Source organism: Ornithorhynchus anatinus, chromosome 18, assembly GCF_004115215.2.
Source record: "Ornithorhynchus anatinus isolate Pmale09 chromosome 18, mOrnAna1.pri.v4, whole genome shotgun sequence".
NCBI classification, from domain to species: domain Eukaryota; kingdom Metazoa; phylum Chordata; class Mammalia; order Monotremata; family Ornithorhynchidae; genus Ornithorhynchus; species Ornithorhynchus anatinus.
In genome coordinates, this window is record NC_041745.1 from 7,918,059 (window position 1) to 7,941,397 (window position 23,339).

Genomic DNA, 23,339 nt, shown 5'->3' on the forward strand with positions numbered 1-23,339 from the left:
GATCACGAGCCACAGGAAGGACAGGGACTCTGACCAATCTCGTAACTTTGTATCCATCCCAGTATTTAGTACAAAGTAGGCGCTTGATCATTTCCACTCTCCCTCTTTTCCCGCCTTTCACTGGGGCCAATGAACAGAGAGTTCTTCCTTTCTCCTTTACCAGGATGCTGAGTTTGCTGAAAACCAAAGGATTCCTTCACTTTGTCTTTAGTTGTGCTTCGGTTCCACAAACCTGGCGTTTTCTGACCTTCCTCCAAAATACCGACTGGCTTCTCCATCAACAGTTGTAAATTAAATATGCCCTGGAGCATATTCCCTATTAATACGACCGTCGAACTGTAATTAAAGTAGGTAAATAACCCCGATATCTCCTTCTCTGTTCTCTCAGGGCTACCTGAAGGGAAAGATACATTCCAGAACATCTGAGTGGTTGTTTTTTTCAAGCTACAACCATTCAAGATACAACAGTGGTCTAGATGTTAGACTGATGTAAGGAGAGCGGAAGAACATTTGGACCCTCAGGCTAAAGGTTGATAATGAAAAGTCCATAAGAAGAATGACCTCCTATTTAATTTCTTTAGCCTCTCAGTCCGAGTTCGCCAATAACTGTGCACTTAGAGATGTAGTATATTCTGTTCTTATCGACAGACTGGCAGCATGGCCTAGTAGAAAGAGCAAGGCCCAGGAACAGGAGGCCCAGGGTTCAGTCGAGGTTTCACCACTTGACTGCTTTGCTGGCCTCGGACAAGTCGCCTAACACCTCTAGACTGTAAACTCGTTGTGAGCAGGGAGCATGTCTACCAATTCTGATATACAATACTCTACCGAGCACTTAATACAGTGCTCTGCACACAGTACGTACTCAATAAATACCACTGAGTGACTGCCTGACTGATTCTCAGTTTCCTCATCTGGACAAAGGGGATTGAATACCTGTTCTCCCTCCCTCTTAGACTGTGAGTCTCATGTGGAACTGGACTGTGTCTGATCTGATTACCTACCCCAGCATTCAGTCCAGTGCTTATCACACAGTAAGTGCTTAATAAATAATGTAATTATTATGAATAGAGTGCATTCCAGCAATGTTATCAGCTCATTTGGGGCACTGGCAACAAGTGTCAAGTCAGGCACCTCCTCTCTTTCGTAACTGAAATGCCCGGCTTCCATATTATAAATGTTCCCTCCTTCACACTTGCCTGGGGAGAGAAGCAGCTGCTCAGGAAATGAGTTCTTTTTCCAGTTTTGCTCTGACTGAAAGGTTGACTGAGAGAGCTGGGGAAACTCAGCACGTCTTACATGGAATTCCTTCTTGGTAACCAGTCAGATGTCGGGTCTAAGCAGAGAGTGGAGGTGAACTATCGGGTGTCGGCTGCTGACCTGAGTAATTTGAGTCCCCTTCCCACAAACCTCTCCTTGGGATCTTTCTTCCATTTAATTATGAGTCACGGCTGGTTCTTCTCTATCTGAAGCCAAGCCCACACCTACCTAAATCCCAAACAGCTTTTCCTGATGGCAGAGAAAGACACTGCCAAAGAGGTTTTAACGGAAGCACAAATGACTCCCTTTTATTATCAGCCTGTCATCTGCCAGCCCATTCACAGAGCCTCTGAGAAAGCCATCTCAACTTTCACTTTTTTCTGAAGAAGATACAATCCCTGTACTGATTAAGCGCTTACAACATGCAAAGCACTGTGTTAAGGGCTGAGGTAGACATAAGATCATCAGACTGGACAAGAGGGAAGAAGAACAATGATTTTATCCCCATTCTACGGATGAGAAAAATGTGGCACCAAGAGGTCAGATGACTTACCCAAAGTCACATGACAAAACAGTGGCAGAGCTGGGACGAGAACCCAGATTTTCTGACTACCTGACTCGAGCACTCTCTCTCTCTCTGGTGCTAGATCGTGAGTTCTGCATGGGATAAGGTATCTGATCTGATTTTCTTGTACCTACCCCAGTGCTTAGCACATAGCAAGTCCTTAATTACAATGCCATTATTATAATCATGGAAATTTGTAACAGGAGAACTGAGCAAACAGAAAGACAAAGGATTTCTGGCAGGTTTGTTCTTGTTAAAAACAGGATCTGGATACAAAGAATACTGAGTTAGTCTTCTGCAGGGCAGTGCCTGATGTAGTTGAACCTAAACTGCAAGGGCCCTGGACCGAGGTAATTCGATTGATTCTGAGAATCTAGAATTCAATTATAGGCATGTTTGTGGACAATAAAAGGAAACAAAATGGAATGAAGAACTAACCAAAGCAAAGGGAGAGTAAAAGAAGCATCACCATTCATTTTCATACTTGGAAGTTAGGATACAAGGCGAAATTCAAATCTGTGTTGCGTAAAATGGATGAGAAATGAACTCACTGAGACAGTTCCAAGAACTAGAACCTAAAACTGTTGTTTCTTAAAACCATCTAATCATAGGTCAAATACTTTCCACTAATATGTCACGATAATTGGAAAAAATTTACCTTATCCCTTGTACTTTAACAGTGGGTATCGTCGCTGCACTTGTGATTATCGGATGCCCAACGTCACATACGTCAAAAACTCGACCGTGGTTCAGAGGCAGAAAACAGCTTGATGCCACTCGCCATCTGTGTTTCAAAAACTTACCCTTCTATGAGTCAACCACGAACAAATCTTAAGCAAATTGAATGTAATCTAGAGAGAGCAGTTCTGAAAAGATTTACAGTCACAGCTTTGGGGAGCTTACTGCCACATGGGCGTCTTTTAAAATCCAAAAGAACTAACATACCTCAGGTAGAGACTTTAATTTCTATTAGTGCAATCTATTTGGCTATTGCACTTTTTATGTAATTGTGTGTGTGCATATATATATATATATAGAGAGAGAGAGAGAGACTGAATATAGTTCAGTAACTTTCTTACCACTCAACAGCCACCAGAGCAAAGAGATGAAACCTGGGCTCTCACTTAAGTATTTCAAGCCTTTCAAATTGATGCTTACGTTGTACAGAGACATCAGCATTAACCTGAAACGGGAAAGACAATGAAGTTATGTAGAAGAGATTGCCTACATAAAGCATAACGTTATATGGTTCATCAAATCAGTAAGGCTAAGAGAGGAACAGCTTCATGAATCCATACTTATTCGTTGGATTTCCACGGTACCTTTAATTGCCCTTTATTCCCCTGAGGTCATCACAAATAAAGAGATTCTTGGAAGGGAAAATATTCTCCTGCCTTTCTTTCTCTTCTCCCCTACCACTTGGACAGATTCCTCCTTATTCACTGGCATTAGGGGCAGCGGGTGCAGGGTTGAGGATTGTCAGTTCTTTGAGGACAGGGATTGTGTCTGCCAACTCTATTGTGCTGTATTCTCCCAAGCACTTAGTACAGTGTCTGAATACAGTAAATGCTCAATGAATACCACTGACTGGTTGGCTGCATTGAATCCAGAGTCCCTTGGAGCTCTGTGTGCGGCCTGGCTAGGAACGTCACCCTGGAGCTCGATGGACGGCCCTCCGGCTAGGTGATGATGCCGCAAACTACTCAAGCCCAGGCTGGAGGTTCAGCTGTGAGGGAGGGGCCCCCAGGTCCAGGACAACTGGAGTAACCAGAGTGGAAGCCCCTGTCCACCCAGGGCTGATGACAACTGCCCGGATCCTTTTCCGTTATGAAGATCCCCTTCGTCACAGGAACCACAGGGTGATCTCACGCATCAGACCAACTGGCCAGGGTATAAAGGTTGCTGGCAAGATCTTGAATCCTTTTTGTCTCAATTCTGTGTTGAATGTGACCACGGGCCCAAGGATTCTGACCCCTAGGGCTCTCAGTTCTTCTCACTACCTCTGGCAAAATCGCTTGTATAGTGTGCTCCTTCTGCGCCCTCACCATGGCTCTCACATCACTGGGGTAAAGCCAAACGTTCAACCAATAACACTGCCCATGGGCCTGTGCTCCGAAATCAGAGCACTGCCCAGGCAAGGAACAGTGCTGACCCAGAGCATTCATACTCACGAGGCTCCCGCCGAAGAAACGCATGGTGCCAATCCCCACACGTGGGACAAGACTCCTGAGCACCGGGCTTCAACAAGCTTCTAACATATCTTCCATCTTTCAGAAGACGAGGAGAAACTGTGCTTAACCTCAATCTCAACTATGATTAACCACCTTCAAAGCATTATTAAGGTCACATCTCCTCCAAGAGGCCTTCCCCGATTAAACCCCTCTTTTCCAGGGCACACTCTCCCTTCTGTGTCATCTAAGCACTTGGATCTGTGACCTTTGGACATCTATTTGCCCTACCTCCAACCCCACAGCACTTATGTACATATCTTTAAATGATATATTATAGATTTCAGTGTGGCTCAGTGGAAAGAGCCCGGGCTTTGGAGTCTGAGGTCATGGGTTCGAATCCCAGCTCTGCCACTTGTCAGCTGTGTGACTGTGGGCAAGTCACTTCACTTCTCTGGGCCTCAGTTACCTCATCTGTAAAATGGGGATTAAGACTGTGAGCCCCACATGGGACAACCTGATTCCCCTGTGTCTACCCCAGCGCTTAGAACAGTGTTTTGCACATAGTAGGCGCTTAACAAATACCAACATTATTATTATTATTATTATTTATTCACTGTAATGTCTGACTCCCCCTCTAGACTGTAAGCTTATTATAGGCAGGGAACGTGACTGCTAATTCCACTGTACTGCACTCTCTCAAGTGTCTTTTGGGTGGCTTTGGGAAAGTCATTTACCTTCTCTGTGCCTCACTTTCTTCATCTGTAAAATGAGAATTGAATACCCACTCTCCTGCCCTCTTTTTTAATGAGCCCAATTTGGGTTATGTAATGCTTCTGAACTGATTTTACTGTAACTATCTTAAGGCTTAGGACAATGGTTGGGCACAGTAAGTACTTATCCAATATATTATTATTATTACTAAATTATAATATGATAATAATTATAATGATAATAGCATTAATTGAGCACCTACTGTGTGTAGATCACTGTACTAATCACTTGGACAAGTACAGTGGAGTTCGGGTACAGAAGATCATACAAGCCTCCTTGACTTTTGAAGACCGGCTGGTAGAAATATCACATTCAAGCAACTATGGATATACCGAATGAACCACCCTGCTTCTACATGATGGAACTCAAACGGATTGCTCCATGAAGCTTTGCTACTGAGATCATTTCTTAGGTAAAACCGGATTGCCGGTTTGCATGTAGATCTAGATCTCTTTTTATCATTAAATACAGCACTTTCTACTACTTCGGAGGGAAACAAATTAAAAAAAATATTTTCCGAAAATTTGAATTCTAAATCTTCCTCGGCTAAGCATTCTTTCCATAACCTTGAAGCCCAAAGAGATGCCTCTTCCATCTGCCTCGCGGGTCCCGGAGCCCGCGAACCGTGAGGGGCTGAAGGAGTAACGGACAAGATGTGTGCGTTTTGTTCTGCTTTTGGAGAATGCGGCTCAGCTCTCTGGATGCTGACTCTCCATCAGCTCATCAATGAAAATGCCAAAGAGATCAGAGCTGACGTAAAGGGGTACTGCTGCGATTGTCTATTTTCTTTGTCTGTTCTATGTGGCGCTAAACGATTGGCTGCAGGGGAGCTGCATTAAAAGGCAGCGTGGATTGGAAATCTGAGACGGTTCAACTACCAGAGTCTTCGATCTGCCCCAGGAGGCAGAAGGAAAGTGGCACTGCTTAGCAGCACAGGGCTCTACATCGACTGCTAGTTATCAAGCCATATCCAAACATACGGGGGAAATTGCCTCTTTCCCGTTTATTCTTTTGCTCATCTCTGCTCTCAAATTTTAAAACTGAAGCACCGTTCATACAGTTTGTCTTTCCCAAACCCGAAGTAACTCAAGGATAAGCGTGCACAACACCCTCTCTCTTCATATCAGACAGGTAATTGCTCTCCCCCACTTTAAAGGCTTATTGAAGGCACATCTCCAAGAAGCCTTCCCTGACTGAGCCCTCCTCTCCTCTTTTCCCACTCCCTTCTGCATCGCCCTGACTTGCTCCCTTCATTCATCTTCCCTCCCATCCCATAGCACTATATATATAGATGGATATCTGTAATTAATTCATTTATTTATATTAATGTCTGTCTCCCCCTCTAGACTGTGAGCTCGTTGTGGGCAGGGATTGGGTCTGTCTCTTGCTATACTGTACTCTCCCAAGTTCTTAGTATACTGCTTTGCACACAGTAAGCGCTCAAAAAATATGAATGAAGTGCACAAAAATGTGTAGGTGACATTCAAGCCCATTTTGAAATGTGGTGTTATACAATATTCCAATTCAGCCTCTGAGCAAAGTCTAAAAGTGATTTGCCACAATCTCTGGTTTTCCAAGCATGGTTTTAGCCTCCGGAGCTGAAAAAACTGCAGTAATCAGCCCCCTCTACTGACTATTCTGCAGGATAAACACGTCACAATAAATTAAATGAAAACCGGCTTCTTCGCACTGAAAAATTCATTTAAAACGACACCCTAACGATCTGACTCTGTATTTAGAAAAATAATAGCAGAGATGCTGATGGTCCTTCCATAGTGCTCTGCACATTAGAAGTGCATAATAAATACAATGATACTGTCATTCAACACCTTCCCCAAAACTGCCCTGCTGGCTTTTACACATCATCCCAGGGCTTAGCAAATATTAAGTACTTAACAAACACCAAAATCGATAATGTTATTGTCGTAATCGAAAAGATGAGAGATATGGTTCCAGGGAAACCATCGCAAAGGTTAACAACTGTTCAATGACGGGGATTACAACGATGATGACAAAGACGAAGATGATGGCTACATCTCCCCCGTAAATTACAGGTGAACCTCGGTTCAGTTACAAAATAATAATATAATAATAATAATTGTGGCATTTATTAAGTGCTTACCATGTGCCAGGCACTGTACTAAATGCTGGGGTGGACACAAGCAAATCAGGTTGGATAGAGTCCCTGCCCCATATGGGGCTCACAGTCTTAATCCCCATTTTCTATATGAGGGAACAGAGGCACAGAGAAGAAACGTGACTTGCTCAAGGTCACACAGCAGACACACACACCCCTAGGCCCAAAAGAATTCACGATGTCGTTCTTACACTGATTTCTTATTCCCTGCCATATTCCCCTCTCACGGTGGGGCAAGCCAAATCAATCTTTAGAGACACACCCTTACACGGGTCTAGGTAGAGGAATCGGGAGATGGTCCCTGACCTGAGGAGAAAAGGGAGTGAAGCTTAACTGACCCTCTAATGGATTGAGGCTGTCAGCTCCTTATGGGCAGGGATTGCCTCTATCGACTCTGTTGTACTGCACTCTCCCAAGCGCTCGGTATGATGCTTTCTCTGTGCACACCAACCATTCAATAAATACCACCGATGGACACAACCAAGGCCGGTTCGAAGGCAGATGGGGGCCCGGGATACTCTTTGTCGCAAGGCCCCCCAACCAGGGGAAACTCCCCTTCCCCCCTGCAGTCCTCTCTACCCCCAAGCAAAACTTTCCCAGATCAGGAGGGAGAGGGCAGAGATGGTCTGCTGCTTCACCACTCCAGGGGGGACCGGGAACAAAGTGTTCCCAGAAGTCGGTGCCAAGGCGGCTGCCCCGACTACCATTCCCAAGGGGCTCTGCAGCCCTACCTCCTGACTAGGCCACCCACTCCGGGACTCCGAAGATCGTACCTTCCTGTAATGAAGTACATGGTTCCTGTAGGTTTATTAAAATGAGTGTTCTTGCTCATTCATAATTGTCTGTGTTCACTGACCCCTAAGATCAATACAGTGAGAGACTGGCAAGTATTCCTCCTCACATTCTACACACAGAGGGCTTGTGCCGGAAGATGGGAACTGATATAGGGGAAACAGCGTGGGTCAGTGGAAAGAGCCTGGGCTTCGGAGTCAGAGGTCATGGGGTCGACTCCCTGCTCTGCCACTTGTCAGCTGTGGGACTGTGGGCAAGTCACTTAACTTCTCTGGGCCTCAGTTACCTCATCTGTAAAATGGGGATTAAAACTGTGAGCCCCATGTGGGACAATCTGATCACCCTGTATCCCCCCAGCACTTAGAACAGTGCTTTGCACATAGTGAGCGCTTAACAAATACCACCATTATTATATATCTGAGGTCGTATGGCCAATACGCAGAAGAGCCCGGGAGAGGTTTCCAACTCCTAAATGCCCACTCCAACAGGGCACTTGGCACACTTAAACCCAGCTCTCCTTGGCAGATCTGTCAATCAGTTAATCACTGGTATTGACTGAGTGCTTACTATGGCAAGAGCACTGTACTAAGCATTTGGGAGAGTGCAGATTAAAACCTAGACCATAAATTTACCATCTGAGTCATGTGACTATTCTCCCTTTCCATATGCAACTGAAGAAACCATTAAAAGAGAATGCAACTGCTTACTCTGGTGACGTACAAGCAGCAGGGCTTTAATTTTCCCTTTTAGTCTTTCACTCCAACAACGAAATTTCAACAATTGCTGGGGACAGTGGCTTCCCAGTAAGAGGAATCACACTGGAGCAAGATGGTAGCAACATATCCATGAGTCATCATATCTCCTTCTCCTCCTCTCCCGCCAGTTCATTCTGATTCTCTTCCTCCACCTCCTTTTGCAAGTTCTATTTCCACTCCTGGGTGAAAGCTAATTTTTCTCTATCACCAACTACTGTCGGCGGCAGGGAGTTTCCAGAACCTTCTCTAAGCCAATGCTCCATATATTGGTTCCTCCATCCAGACACACCCACCCACAGATGGGATTTCACCATCAACACTATCGTTTTCAAATATGTAGGGCGGCTGGAAACAGAGGCAGGTGGGGGGCTTTTCCTTTTCAGCACAAGCCGTAGGCATGAAAGCGGGCTAAAATAAAATGTTCAGCGGCCGACGAGAACTATGATAGTATGGTTGGGAAGAATTTAGGAGGAATTCACCCACCTTCCTGCCCAACTGAAACCTTCTATGGCGTAGCTCTATTACCAAAATCTGAAGTTCTAATACCAGGCTACTCACTGCATCCCGCTCTTATCTCTCTCGCCGTTGACCCTCGTTCACGCCTTCCCTCTTGCCTCAAAGCAGCAAGGCCTAGTGGAAAACGTATGACCTTGGGAGTCAGAGGACCAAGGTTCCAATCCTGACTTTTACTTGACTTCTATGTGCTTCGTTTTCTTATTTGGAAACAGGGGGGAAAAAATCCCTGTTCTCTGCATTCTTCCAGTGGGAGCCCAGTGTGGGACAGACACTGTGCATGTTATGCTTACATTGACCCCAGAGCTTAGTTTGGTGCTTGGCACGTAGTAAGTGCTTAGGAAACACCACAATTATTATTACGGGGAATTTCATATCCAACAGAACATTGCTCTCCTCATCTTCAAAGTTCTACTAAAATGGCATCTCCCGAAGAAAGCCTTCTCTGACTAATCTCCAAAATGCCACTGGAAACAGCTAGGATTCAGCAGGTCCACTCCTAACAACTCTACAGCTAAAGAATGGTTGCCTTTCTTTCTAAAGGCCTTCTCTGCACACTCCAAAGTGAGGTCAACAATGAGAACACCTTCACCCAAACATAAGAGTAGTGTAACAACGGCACAGTATACTTTACTAAACGAAAAGGTCGATTTGAACCTTGCCTAAAAGGGCAAACATGCAATATGTATTTAACAAGGACAGCCTTTACATTTCTCAAAAGGTACTGGGGACAGATGAAAGGTTACAGAAGGAAACCTGGGACAAAATGCAATCTTGAGGAGCAACAAGGCCTCTTGGAAAGAGCACGGGTGGGGAGTCAGAGGACCTGGGTTTTAATGCCAGTTCTACCTTCTGCTGTGTGACCCTGGGCAAGTCTCTTAGCTTCTCTGTGCCTCAGTTTCTCCTCTGTAAAATGGGAATTAAATACCTGTTCTCCCTCTCCCGTTAAACTGTGAGGCCCCTGTGGGACAGGGACTGTGTTCAATCTGATTATCTTGTATCTATGCTAGAGTTCAATATAGTGCTTGGCACACAGTAAACACCTAGCAAATATGGCATTATTATCATATTATTAATAATAATAATAAATTGCTTCCTATTAACATGTACTATGGGCCTTCAAAAGACTGACCACCGATCACACCAGAAACACCTGAAATCCTTCAAATCCTCTCACCATATCAGGTACCCTATGGTCTGCTGGATGGTTTCGAATTGAGCTGAGCTCCAGTGGAAGGACTCCTAAGGAATCAAACTTGATGTAGAGCAACAAACCCTAACCCTGGGAGTTTTACTATGGAACATATTCATAATTTGGAGGGGATGGCATGGAATGGTTACCTTAAGAAGTTCCTAATCTCCTCTGTCACAGAGTCCTATTCATTATGCCTGACGCGGTGGGTTTAGTTGGAAGTCTCATGCACAGAATGCTGCCGGTGGCCTGGAGTTTAGAGTCCAGAGAGAAGGCACTGCAGAGGGTGTGTGCTAGATTTATTTGCCTAGGTAAGAAGATGTCAGCTTCTGAGAAGAAGCCTGGGAATGAGCCAATAGTCTATTGTCTCATTAGCTCCTGGTGCTAATGGCTCATTTCTCACTATTACATTTACCTGGCAACCAATGGTCTAGAGAGAAATGTGCCTGTAAGGACCAGTTATTCAATCAGGGGCGAGTCAGAAGCTTATGAAGGAAATGTCAAAATAACTCATCTCAATCACACAGCCGGTGATTGAACATTTCATAAGTAACTTGTTTAAAAAAAAAAATAAAATCTAGTGATTGCACAGCCCCCAGGCCCAGTGGGGAGGGAGTGGGGAGGGTGCATGAAGGACGTAAATGGGACTACTGTCCTGGACCCTGCAGGGGTTGAGACCGCCTCACTGCCCCTAACCTCACTGCCCCTAGCCCAACAGCAGCCCTACCACAAGCTCCATGACATGACTGCCCAAACACCTCACAGGAGCCAGGGTCAGGGGCAGGGCAGTGTCCCTGCTAGGAGCCGCACTGCCCTGGGGAAGAGGGAGAGGGACAGTCGGGGGGATTCTGCAAGCCAGACCAGGGGCAGGCCTGGGGTGACACCATGCTACTCCGTGACTGCAAACTGGGATTGGAGGGATTTTTTTTAGAAAAGGAGGTGGCAGTGAGGAGCTGGGGAGGTGGGATGTGCCCACTGAGGAGGGTGTTCAACAGCAGAATGCCACCTTTTTGCCATATCGGGCACGCCCAACCCGCTCTGAGAATAAGAGGCCTCCAACTTCCAGTCAGCTCTGTGAACACGGCCCCCCAACTTTCAACCAGCTCTGCGAATACCCCTGCAACACCCAGCCAAATCTGCAAATACACATCTGGACTCCAACCAGCTCTGCAAATAATCCCCAACTTCCAATCAGTTCTGCAAATACACCCCCAACTACCAGCCAGCTCTGAGAACACACCTTGAGTTTCCAGCCGGCACTGCAAATAGACATCCAGACTCTCCAACCAGGTCTGTGAATACCCCCAATTTCCAATCAGCTCTGAAAATACAACCCCAATCTGCAGCCAGCTCTGAGAATATCTCCAATACACATCCCCTGCTCCCCTCCACACCAGCCTTGCCAATAGCCACACCACTTTGGGGCTGAAATAAGTGGCCACTCTAGTTTTCTGAAATGATTGGAATTTTAAATCTCCAGGAACCAGAAGTGAAATGAAAAAACGCTCAGGAAGAATATTTTTTACAGTCTTCTGCCACCCTCCTATGTCTCTCTAGGGGGTGCAGATGCCACAAATTGCTTGCTCCGAAGAGATCATTTTGGTGAGCATTCGATCAAATCTCTGATGATGTTTCTTTCCCGGAAACTGACCACAGATCGGGTGGGGACCCATTGTAAACACACTGTCCTACTAAAATCTAACTCTGAAGCCTTTCTTGGAAGAACTACACTTTACGACTTAACAAAATCGGGCAAATACATAATAGAACACTATATTATCTAAATGTGCCAGTGCGTATTTGTATTAGGAAACCGAGCTTAAGAAAATATAGAATTTACCAGATATAACACTGGATTGAATACAGCCAAAGTACACCTGCTTGTCACAGAAAGCTGGTCAAACAGTTGAATTCAAGCTAACAGATCTTTAAGTTGACACTGTTTCTCTTAGATGTCAAGTCTTCAAAAATAATAATTGGCCATTGGTGGAGGCTGCTATTCAGCTTTCTGCCAATGATTCATTTCGATGTGTATCTAAAAGTAAACACACCACCCTCCCAGTCTGCCCAAACAGACAACCAGGGGGGATGGTCTAATTTCATAAGAGCCCGGATTCAAATTCGCCATTAATTTATTTTGCTTGAGGGCCGGTATTCCTATCTGGAAAAATGGCTCAGACAAATAGTCAGACCTTGTCCAACGTTTATTCACCTGCTTTCTTCCCATCACTGGTCGGTTAGACACCGTTACGTGATGGGGCCTGGCCCTTAAGCTCTCTCTTCCCTTCGCCCAGGGTCTGTCGTTGCCGTCGAGCTGTTTCTGATTAATAGCGACTCTATGGATATATTTTCTCCAGAACGTCCGTCTCTGCCATAATCCGTACCCTTTCTAAAGGTTCTTCCGTATTGCCGTTATGGTCCTATCCATCTAGCTGCTGGTCTGCCTCTTCCACGTTTTCCTTGGACTTTTCCTAGCATACTTACATACACAATTTACATGCACTTGCTTACAATTAATTACATACTTACATACACAATTAATTTATTATAGAAATGCCTGTCTTCCCCTCTAGATTGTACGGTCACTCTGGGTAGGGAATGTGTCTATCAGCTCTACTGTATTGTACTCTCCCAAGCGCTTAGTACAATGCTCTGCACATAGTAAATGCTCAGTAAATACGACTGACTGGTTAACTGACTCTACTCAAGCTTCCTGAGACACAGAGAGGGAATGAAGTGCTCATTGGAATAACTAAGAATAATCTATCCATGTCTCAAGCAGTCCTTGCCGAACAGAGCACTTTCCATCAGGTGATTAAGTGGGGAACTCCACCATGGGATCTTGAGAAATTAAGCGATCAATCAATAGTATTTATTGACTATCTGCTGCCAGCAGAGTTCAATCAATCAATCAATCGTAATCACTGAGCAGAGTGCAGAGTGTTTGCAGAGCATGGTACTAAGCTCTTACAATAGAGATGGTGGGCATGACCCCTGCGCTGAATCAATCAGTGGTATTTACTGAGCGCTTACTATATGCACAGCACTGTATTGTACTTGGGAGAGTACAAAAGAATTAGCAGATTCCCTGCCCATACTGAGCTTACAAGGAGCTGACAATGTTGAGTTTGGGGGTTGGGGTGGGTTTTGCATCACTGAAGGGGGAATGATGAAGAAGGGAGATGATGAAAGAGACTCCTCATGGTTCGTCCTCTAGCTTTTCCAAGACAACTCCCCCTAAGGAGCAGGGCAGTGGCCCAGCAATCCAAAACAGAGAAAAGGAAGGAGAAGGCAGAGGAATCAGAAGTAAACAGGCACATGCCTGCAACCCGGGAAAAATAAGCAGGTCCCCAAAAATGTCCATTTCATCTCTCAGTTCCTCGAAACCTCCATCTGCGATGAAGTTGATCATTCCTCGGCTCCCTTCTTTGTCTCTCTCTCTCTCTCTCTCCCTCCCTCCCTTCCTCCTTCCCTCCCTGGGATGAGCTAAGTGAAGCAATAAGATAACCAAAGCTCTTAGAACATCTTAGCGTAAAGCCACAGTGCAAATACCAAGTATTACTGTCATATATATAACAAATGAAATTGTTCCCTTATACGTACCTCTGAGAAATACAGGCTTGCCTTTGGAACCAAGAGGGAGCCTGCCACAACGGTTTGCATGAGCATAAAGGACCCTGCCTAACGGGGCTCTTATTTGACAAGTCAAATATTTGCAAGGAACTGGAATGAAAAATCTCCTCTAAAAATTCAAGAGGATAAGGTAATGTTTTCATTCAGCTTAAAGGGACATTTTCACAGGATTTCTGACAAAAATGTGAATTTGGGTGGGGACTTAATTTTTTTTTTCAATTGTTTTATATATATTGTAAACCCCTTGAAATGTTTTCGGTCCCTACAAAGTAGCTACACCACTGAAGACAGGGATCGAAAATCAGAGGTGACTTGCAGGGGAAACGATCCAGACTAGCTTCATTGTTTAATTTCATCAAACCACAAAATGCCAAAACATAATCAAAGCCAAGAAGTAAATCTGATTTCTGAAAACCCAATCTCTTTGGTTACCTGAAGTGCTACTAACAAATCAGAGCAAAGATGTGTGTTTTGCTAAGTTTGGTTCTTTCTAGAATAAATTCCCATCTTAATAAACAGGGTCCTTTTACTTCAACAAACTGCATGTCTTTTCTATTTTGATGAATGACTGCCAACCGAATTAACATGAGCAGAACGAGAACACGAATAAGTGACTGTTTCATCATTTGAATATTATCTACCATACACTTTGAGCTTGGTACACTGTCCGGGCTTCAAATCTCCCAGAAGTTGCATCATTGTGTCCAACAGCACGCAACTCGAATTAACCAGGAATTCACGCCCACACGCCACGGCGGCCACGTCTGCAACAGAGAGACAAAACAAAGCATTCGGATCACATTCCAGATAGGAGTAAGGAACTGGTGCTTAGAATGCAATATTAGCCTTCACACCGAAAGCCTGCAACAACAGACATGGGTATTAAAAAAACCATAACTTTTTCCAAGGATTGATACATTGTCTAGTTAAAATGACAACCGAAAAATGGTACCAAAGCAGTGACTACCCCCTGGGATGAACAAACAACTTCCCACTGCCACGAAAAACAGGATTTTAAATAAAACATGTCCTCATTCTGGCCCCATTGAGTTGCTAGCCTTGCAAAAACTAAGGGACGGGGCCGGGGGGGGGGGGGGGGGGAGCAGCAATCCCAATCCCTTGTGGAATCAATGTGTGTTCCTTGCTTCCAAACACAGAATCCAAATAATCCAGCCAAAGGCTGCCTGGGTCTGGAAATAAGGTAGGGTGAAATGCCAAGTTGGTTCTCCTAATCACTGTGCTTAGGACAGTACTTGACTCAAAATAAGTGCTTAACAAATAACATTTTCAAAAAGGGGGTGGGCATGCAAGTCCTTATAGTAATAATAACAATGAATAATAATTATGGTCTCTATGAGCCATACTATACTTGGTCACTATACCAAGCCCAGCGGTAGACATGAGATAATCAAGGTGGACACAGTTCCTGTCCCACATGGGGTTCACAGTCTAACCAGGAGAGAGAGCAGGTAGCTCGAGAGAGCCTCGTATCTTTCATACATCTCCTTCCTAGCCACTCTCACTCTTAGGTTGCCAGTGGCTTCAATACTTTCCCATCATTCCACCCATCTCCCCCTAACTCTCTATTCAGCTAGGACAGTGCTTTAGCCCCACCTGCATGCTTGCACTAAGCACACCCAGGGGCTTTGTCTGGACCAGATAACGGGATCAAAATGGCCAGTTACAGGAAGACAGGCGGTTTTGTTCTTTGGTTTCTAATATGGTTCAGGGGCAAAAAAGGAAAAGAAACATCTGGGGAGATAAGCAAAAGGCACCTCATTCTTCTGGATAACTCCTTCTTGTTGGGGCTCGGGTCCCATGAGTATTTGACAAGCTGAAAGTTGCTTTGTTTGTAAGCCTTGCAAAACCAATACATATTTAAGGGAGAGTGTGCTGGATTCTACTTCGCCTGTGAATTATCAATATAATCCTTAGTCAACTCCGATCACTGAGGCACGGTTATTCATGAGAATGCAAGAGGCCCAGTGTACATCAGGAGTTCAGATTACCTGCAGAGGTGACTGCAGAGGCCCTGGGAAAACAATGAACTTTTCATTTACAAATGATGGACAGTAAATCTGATCTGGAAATACCAGTTCCTAGAGCAACTTGGCACCTGGTGGGCATATCAATAGGCACCCTTAACCAATGGAGGGAGGGATTCTGCTACTACTAACAATAATAATAATGATGATGTGGTATGTGCTTAGTGCTTACTATATGTCAAGCATGGTACGGTACTAATAAGCCCTGGGTAGATACAAGACATTCAGGTTGGAACCAATCACTGTCCAACATAGGGCTCACAGCCTAAGTAGGAGGGACAACAAGTAGTGAATCCCCATTTTACAGAATAGGAAAATGAGGTTCAGAAAAATTACATGTCTTGCCCAAGATCAGTCAGCAGGAAAGAGGCAGAACCAGGATTAGAACCAGGGTCCTCTAATTCCCGGGCCGTATGCTCTTTTCACTAGACCATACTGTTACTCACAGAAACTCATTATCTTATTTTATCATCACTTTTTTCTGAATACCTTCTGCCATTCCTTTCAACATACAGTATCTTTGATGTATCTTCATCTAACTTCACCTGACTCTTTACGAACTTTTTATCCATGTCGTCTCTGTTCATGACCCCACAAGTGAGAGTTATTAACCCACCACACTAGTCTATCTCGAGAAGGTGGAGCCAAATTCAAATTAAAAATTTCTGTCTTTGGCTCAGGCATGGGAATTCTTAGCTTTCCATGCAGATACTTTCTGCTTTTTGGTAGCCAGTCGACTATGTGGGATGTCTATGATTCACCCCAACTGGTTTTGTTTCGCAGATAACTGGCACCACATCTTTGGCACCTGAACACTTCCTGGTTTCTTGGTTTGGAAAACACTCTCACTGTGAGGCTCTGCTCACATAGCACTGTTATTCTTCAATTTGAACCAGCTTCTCTTCCTCAGAGATTGTTGCCCATCGACATTCCGATCTGGGGATCGCTGATGGCAAAATAGGGGAGTCAAAAGTTCTCTTTCTCTTCATATGTAACTCTTGATCCAATAGTGACGTTCTGATATAGAAAATACACCCAATCTGTCTTCTTCTTCTTGTTGCATTGCTTTGTTTCTTCCTGACCGAGTCATACACATATACACACAGCTTCTGACTTTGATATTCACATACAAAACAGAGATATGTTTGTCTGAACTGGCTTAATAAAAGGAAATCTCCACATGTGCATAATAGCATTAGGCATTCAAATAAATGACTTACTGGTTACAATTCCAGCCAAAGCAAACACAAACTGATTTTCATCAGATTCCAGCTCCTGCTGCTGTTTGACATCCCCTTCTAACGATTTGACGTAACTCTCCATTGTTTGTCCACTGATATTGAAAAACTTTGCTGCCTTACTCTAGAAGTTCAGAGGAAAAAAGGCAACAAAAAACATGAGGCACATTCTTCATTCTGCAGAAAGTTAAACTGTACAGTGTGGGCAGATAAAGCTCAGGCTTCCTTCTAGAAAAATTCCTTCCCTATCTTTTTTAACGTTAGGAATTGAAAAATAGTCGGTATTCATTAGAGGTCATCAATTATTTATGACTGTGGGATTTGGGGAGGGTTTTGAGGATGGGGAGACCTGTGGTCTGGCAGATGCAGAAGCAGGGTGCGGGGGGAAAGGGAGGGCTTCTAGGTTGGGGGAAGATCACCGGCAAGGAGTTGGAGATGGGGAGAGCGAGAGTGAGAGGCAGAAGTAGAGCCAGGCCCGGAGAGTGGGAGAGTGGGAGAGTTGAGAAGGAGGCACAGTGAAAAGGGGAGCTCAAGGGGAACCAAGGCCGAAAGCTGGGGAAGAGTTTGTGGTGATGGGGTCCCCGGGGCTGGCTTACTCCTCCTATAATGGCTTGAGCTGCCCCCTCATTGCTGGTGATGCCCCATAGGAGGGTGCATGCAGCTGATCCCATCTCCGTACAGTATTCTGCCTGCTGCAGGAGTTGCAACTTTGCCTCACTCAGCTGCTGTTGGAGGGCCAGTTTTTCCTAGAATGGAAACAAAATGAAATCTGAGAAAATGAACAGTTTCCCTGCCTGTAAATATCTCCGTTACCGTCTCGCTCATTCACAGAATAAAGAAGCAGGAAAATGCCACTAGAGTTACAAGCAGCGCGCCCTAGTGGAAAGAGCATGGGCCTGGGAGCCAGAGGAACTGGGTTCGAATTCCGGCTCTGCCAATGGTCTGCCGTGTGACCTTGGGCCAGTCACTTAACTTCTCTCCACCTCAATTTCCGCAACTGTAAAATGGGGATTAAATACCTGTTCTCCTTCTTATTTAGACAGGGAGCCCCATGTGGGACAGGGACTGTGTCCGACCTGATTACCTCATATCTACACCAGGGTTTAGAACAATGCTTGACACACAGTAAGAGTTTAACAAATATAATAATAATCTTCATAAGCACAATAAACATAACAGATTTAATAAACATCATAATAATATTAATAAAGAGAGTGGCCAAGCAAAGCTGATTCCTTACTCCAATTCCCGGGAAATCAAAGAACAGGGATACAGAGACCCCCTAAGGAACAGCACCACATACTGCATTATATACCCTCACAACACCACCCTCTGTTTTGGGTGCTGTCAGCCATGGTGAGAGTGATAATGCTGGCATTTCTTATGCCCTTCACTATGGGCCAAGCACTGTGCAGAGCTCAGGGAGAGATTCAAGATGCACAAAGTAGGCTCCCAGTTGAATATCTTATCCACTCAAACACGTCTGATATGGCAATACCAGCAATCCTTCCCACCTTGTTTGCCCCTTGAGAAAGATCCTGGATGAGTTGGTGGGTTGGCCACCTATCTCTGTTTTCCAGCCTGTTTCTTGGCATCCTTTTTTTTTTTTAGTATTTGTTAAGTGCTATGTGTCAGGCACCATTCTAAGCGCTGTGACAGAGTCAAATTAATCAGGTTGGACACAGTCCATGTCTCACATGAGGCTCACAATCTTAATCCCCAGAAGGGTGAGGTGACTGAGGCACAGAAAAGTTAAGTGCACAGAAAACCGCCATCCCTAAACCGGGGGCCAAAGAGAGAAGATATCAATATAGTACGACTAGTCCTCACTTCAAGTGGACTCGGTTAACACTGCTTTGTTACTCAGTCACTAACGTATAAGGGAACATAACAGATCTGAAGTCGCAGGATGGCGTTTTGCCTTGTTGAGTCACTCCCCTCCCGGGACATAAGCCAAACGACACTTCCGCTTGAGCACGGCAGCTACTGTAGCTTATGCTCCGTCTCAGGTGCCCCCCGACAGCACTGGTGGCTGCTGGACACCCCTTGGGCGGTCTGGAAGTAACAGACACACTGATTTGATGGGGCACTACGCAGGGGATGCAACGTGGGGTACCAGTGTCATCGGGGTCGTTTTGCGAAAGTCCCCTGAAGCATCAGCGTGTTGTGGGACGCCTCCCCACCATTCCTTTGCTTTGGCATCTTGCTCCCAAGTCCCCTGGGGTGGGGAGGGGAGAGAGCTGGGGTGGAGGGAGGCCGGGGACTTTAAAGAGAAACACCAGACACAAAGATGCACCCATTCCGGATTGAGGACAAACCAGCTGGACACCAGGCTGGTCGGGATTTGAACTGCCCACCTGATTTGCTCAGTCAGTCAGTCAATCATCAATGGTATTTATTGAGTGCTTACTATGTGGACAGCACTGTACTAAGCGCTTGGGACAGTACAATTCAACAGAGCCTTAGTTCCCATCAATCTAAAGGCCCAAAGAGAAAAATTGAGAATTCCCCTTACTTAAAGTAGGTGCCTATCTTTAAATCCTAAAAGGCCTCATTATTGAAGGAATATTTTTCAATCTCAGCTTGGAAATACAGTGACAAGTCTTTTCTTAAAAAAATTAACTGGTTGTTAGAACCAATCCTTTCACTATCCAAAATCAATAAATTGTCCAAACTAATGAAATATAAAAATACAGGTAGCCGGCAATGTTACCAGAAAAGATGATTTGCAATACACAGCTAAATAAGTTCCTAGGCTTTGATCTCAATCCAGAAACCACTACTACCACTATCCCATATTTCTGGAGAAGTCCAGCCATCAGGATGTAAAATCAAAATGTTAAAAAAAAAATCCCTCCCACCTCCCTCCCTAACCATGTTTAAGCCAACTCTGCCCACTGTATTTCCCCTTTTTCTCAGGTGGAGAAAACCTCTGATCACCGATTTCTAAAAACAATATCAATCCTGTCAAAGTTAAATCAGGAACTTCATTCTGAAAGAGTTAGAGCTAAAAGGAATTCTGCCATCTGGCTTATGTTTGACCACCTCAAACACCCCAATTTACTACACAATGTCTATAGAAACCACTAACTACTTCAACTACAAGATGATTTGCTATTAAATGGAACGGGTATTCCTCGAGTCCAGGAATTCAACTAGCAAGCCCTAATCAATCAATAGTATTTACTGCACGCTTACCCTGTGCAGAGCTCTATACACTTTCCCAAGCGCTTAGTACAGTGCTCTGCACACAGTAAGCGCTCAATAAATATGACTGAATGAATAATAATAATAATGTTGGTATTTGTTAAGCGCTTACTATGTGCAGAGCACTGTTCTAAGCGCTGGGGTAGATACAGGGGAATCAGGTTGTCCCATGTGGGGCTCACAGTTTTCATCCCCATTTTACAGATGAGGGAACTGAGGCACAGAGAAGTGAAGTGACTTGCCCACAGTCACACAGCTGACAAGTGGCAGAGCTGGGATTCGAACTCATGACCTCTGACTCCAAAGCCCAGGCTCTTTCCACTGAGCCACGCCACTTCTTCTAGAATGAATGAATACTAAGCACTGGAAACGAGACAAACTGATCCAAAATGCATGTCCCATAATCTACATCTGACCCAGAAAGTAGTCCTCTGAAGAGCAGAATCTATTTTGCATCCTAAACAGAAGTTGCCACATTTTGCTGAAGGACAAATTAGATCTTCAACATCCTCTATTAGCTGACTGAGAAAGAGAGACACCACTGAGTTCTGAACCAGTCACACTTTCTGTACTGTGGTGGAAATTGAAGAATAATGATGACATCTCAGAAAAGTTTACCTTTTTCCCCAATTTTCCTTTTTTCTTCTCTAGAGGAGAATGGTCCCAAACCAAACGTTTTAAATTTCCCCACTCACCAGGATGTCCAGGTTGCATTTTCTTGCTCTGTCCCAGACCTGTGAGCCTGGCCAATAATAGAGCGATAATATGTTTGGTACTCGGAAGCATCAGGCACCGACCACAAATAGAGGACTTCTGCTAAGAGGTCTGTTTTCCATTTCGGCCAAACATCTAAATTATTTTCAAATCCTGGACCTCTCTTGCATGGCTACTGTAGTCTGATCTTCACTATCAGGTTTACCCAATTAAAGTATCAAAGAATGGGGTGTTTATCCTAACCTAGGAGTCGAACAGAACACTTGGTCCTTTAATTCACTCAGAAGGTTCAAAAAATGGGAGTACCTACAAAACCCTTCACTACCTGGAGACCCATTTTCTATCCACAGATATCTAGAAGGCAATTGTAAGCGATAAAAATTAAAATGCTCCCCGGTTCTTGACCACACCAACAGAAGTAGAAACAGCTCCAACTTCGTGTATGGAGGAAAAAAGGACGACTATTTTCCACCTACAAAAATAAAATTAGATGTGACATAATATTTTAAACTAATTTAATGGAATTTAATTTTCTCCCACATACTGTAATAAAATATCACTGGTTATTTCCAAGATACCAGTAAATAGCACATTATTGAAAGCACCTGCTTCAGATTTAATATGTCTCAATCTCTGGCTGCAAATCATTACTAGTTCATCCCTTTAATTTCTTCGTTATTTTTATTGGGATTTGGGATTTTATTACTGAAAGTCACTTATGAACATAAAAATAAAAAGTAGCTACTAAAAAGCATCAAGTGAATAGTCTCCGCATCATTTGCTTATAAATGTCTACAGTTCAACCAATTTCCAACTCTTTCAGAACTCACAAATTCAAGAAACATTATTATCTCATGAGACTTGAGGGTTGGAAATACGTAATTCCATTTCTCATTATTATTTCATTTCTTATTAACACTAAAGTAGGGTAGAGCCCTTGCTCAAAGCTGGGTTTGGTTTGATAACCACTGTACCTTATTCTCTCTCATGCTTTCTTCTTGGGCTGTTTCCAGACGGGCTTTAAAGTGTTCGCAATCCATTCTCACCTGCACTAGTTCTTGCTCTTTCTTTTTCAAGCCTGGGAGGAAGGAGGAAAAATGAGACCCGAGATATTTCCCACAACAACTCTCTATTAAGCCCCTTATTTCCTAAAATTCTCAACTGGCAGATTCTAATCAGTAGCTGATCTTCTGGCTGGGTCTGTTGGACTTTTTAATCCCTCAGCCCCATAGCACTTACATACCCATTGGTAATTTATTAATTTATACTAACGTCTGCCTCCCCCTCTAGACTGTAAACCCACAGTGGGCGGGGAAGGTGTCTATCCACTCTATTATACTGTATGCCCCCAAGTGCTTAGTACAGTGCTCTGTATGTAAACACTCAATAAATATGACTCTTTGATTGATTGATACATAGCCCTTGAATAACCCATTCCCCAAAATACTTGGTTTTCAAAATTCTTATTATTTTTCACTCATTGGGAATTCCTTTTTAACTGAAAGCAGCGTCATTCTACTGCTGATCTTGTTGCTGAGACTCAGGCGCCTTATTCTGGGATTCCGGGCCCATGTTGAGAGATTGGAATGTCTTTCTGAGAAGCTGGTACATCTTACAGAACAGACTGGTTTCTTTCCTTTTAGAAGAGGAAGGCAGTTCTGTGAGTACAGGGTGCCGATACTGGCTGATTCACAGAGCAACTGGCAGGCTGATTCAATGAGAGCAACTGTAGGAGTAGTCAATGGAGGAGTGAAAATAACGGTGATTAACAAAAAAGAAAAATGCCATAATGAAAGGGTTGGAACTATGGAACACTTCCCCGCTGCCGCATTTCTTCATCTGACAAGCCCAGAGGCTCTGCCAAACAAAAATCCGGGAAGGCACACGCCTGCCAATATGCGGACATCTGTAATTTCCAGCAGGATTGACCATAAATGAAAGTCCTGTCTTGCTGCCGAGATGGCAGCCTTGAAGCAGGCAGGATCATATTTAAATTTAGAAATTAAAATTGAATTGCAAATGTTACCGGCTAAAGAAACAAACTGTTCTGCCTCCGTAACAAAACAAAAAAACAAAAAACAGAAAAATAAACGAATTGTGAGAAAATGACAAGCGTTCAATAATTCTAAATTTGAAAAAAAAAAAACTTTCTGAATTTTGTCCCTCGAATCCAATTTTTCTTTCAGTGTGCTAATGGCATGTAGGAACTTGTCATTCAACTGTTGAAAAGTGCTGGGGACCAGGAGGTGGGAAACCTGGGTTCTAACCCCAGCTTTGCCACTGGCCTGCTATGTGACCTTGGACAAGTCATTTAACCTTTCTGAGCCTCAGTTTCCTTATCTGCAAAAG

The 23,339-nt window shown here is 44.2% G+C and overlaps 1 protein-coding gene across 1 annotated transcript in view; it reads right to left on the reverse strand.

Annotated features, from left to right (window-relative positions):
• Positions 1-23,339, reverse strand: part of LOC100081126 (heat shock transcription factor 2 binding protein) — a 42,716-nt gene that overhangs the window by 13,670 nt on the left and 5,707 nt on the right. Inside the window, exons 3-7 of the mRNA XM_007667221.3 lie at positions 21,965-22,068; positions 17,666-17,815; positions 17,052-17,193; positions 14,433-14,550; positions 2,902-3,005 (exon numbers count right to left, since the gene is read on the reverse strand). Coding sequence (XP_007665411.1) covers positions 2,902-3,005; positions 14,433-14,550; positions 17,052-17,193; positions 17,666-17,815; positions 21,965-22,068 — 618 coding nt within the window. The remainder of the gene's footprint in view (positions 1-2,901; positions 3,006-14,432; positions 14,551-17,051; positions 17,194-17,665; positions 17,816-21,964; positions 22,069-23,339) is intronic.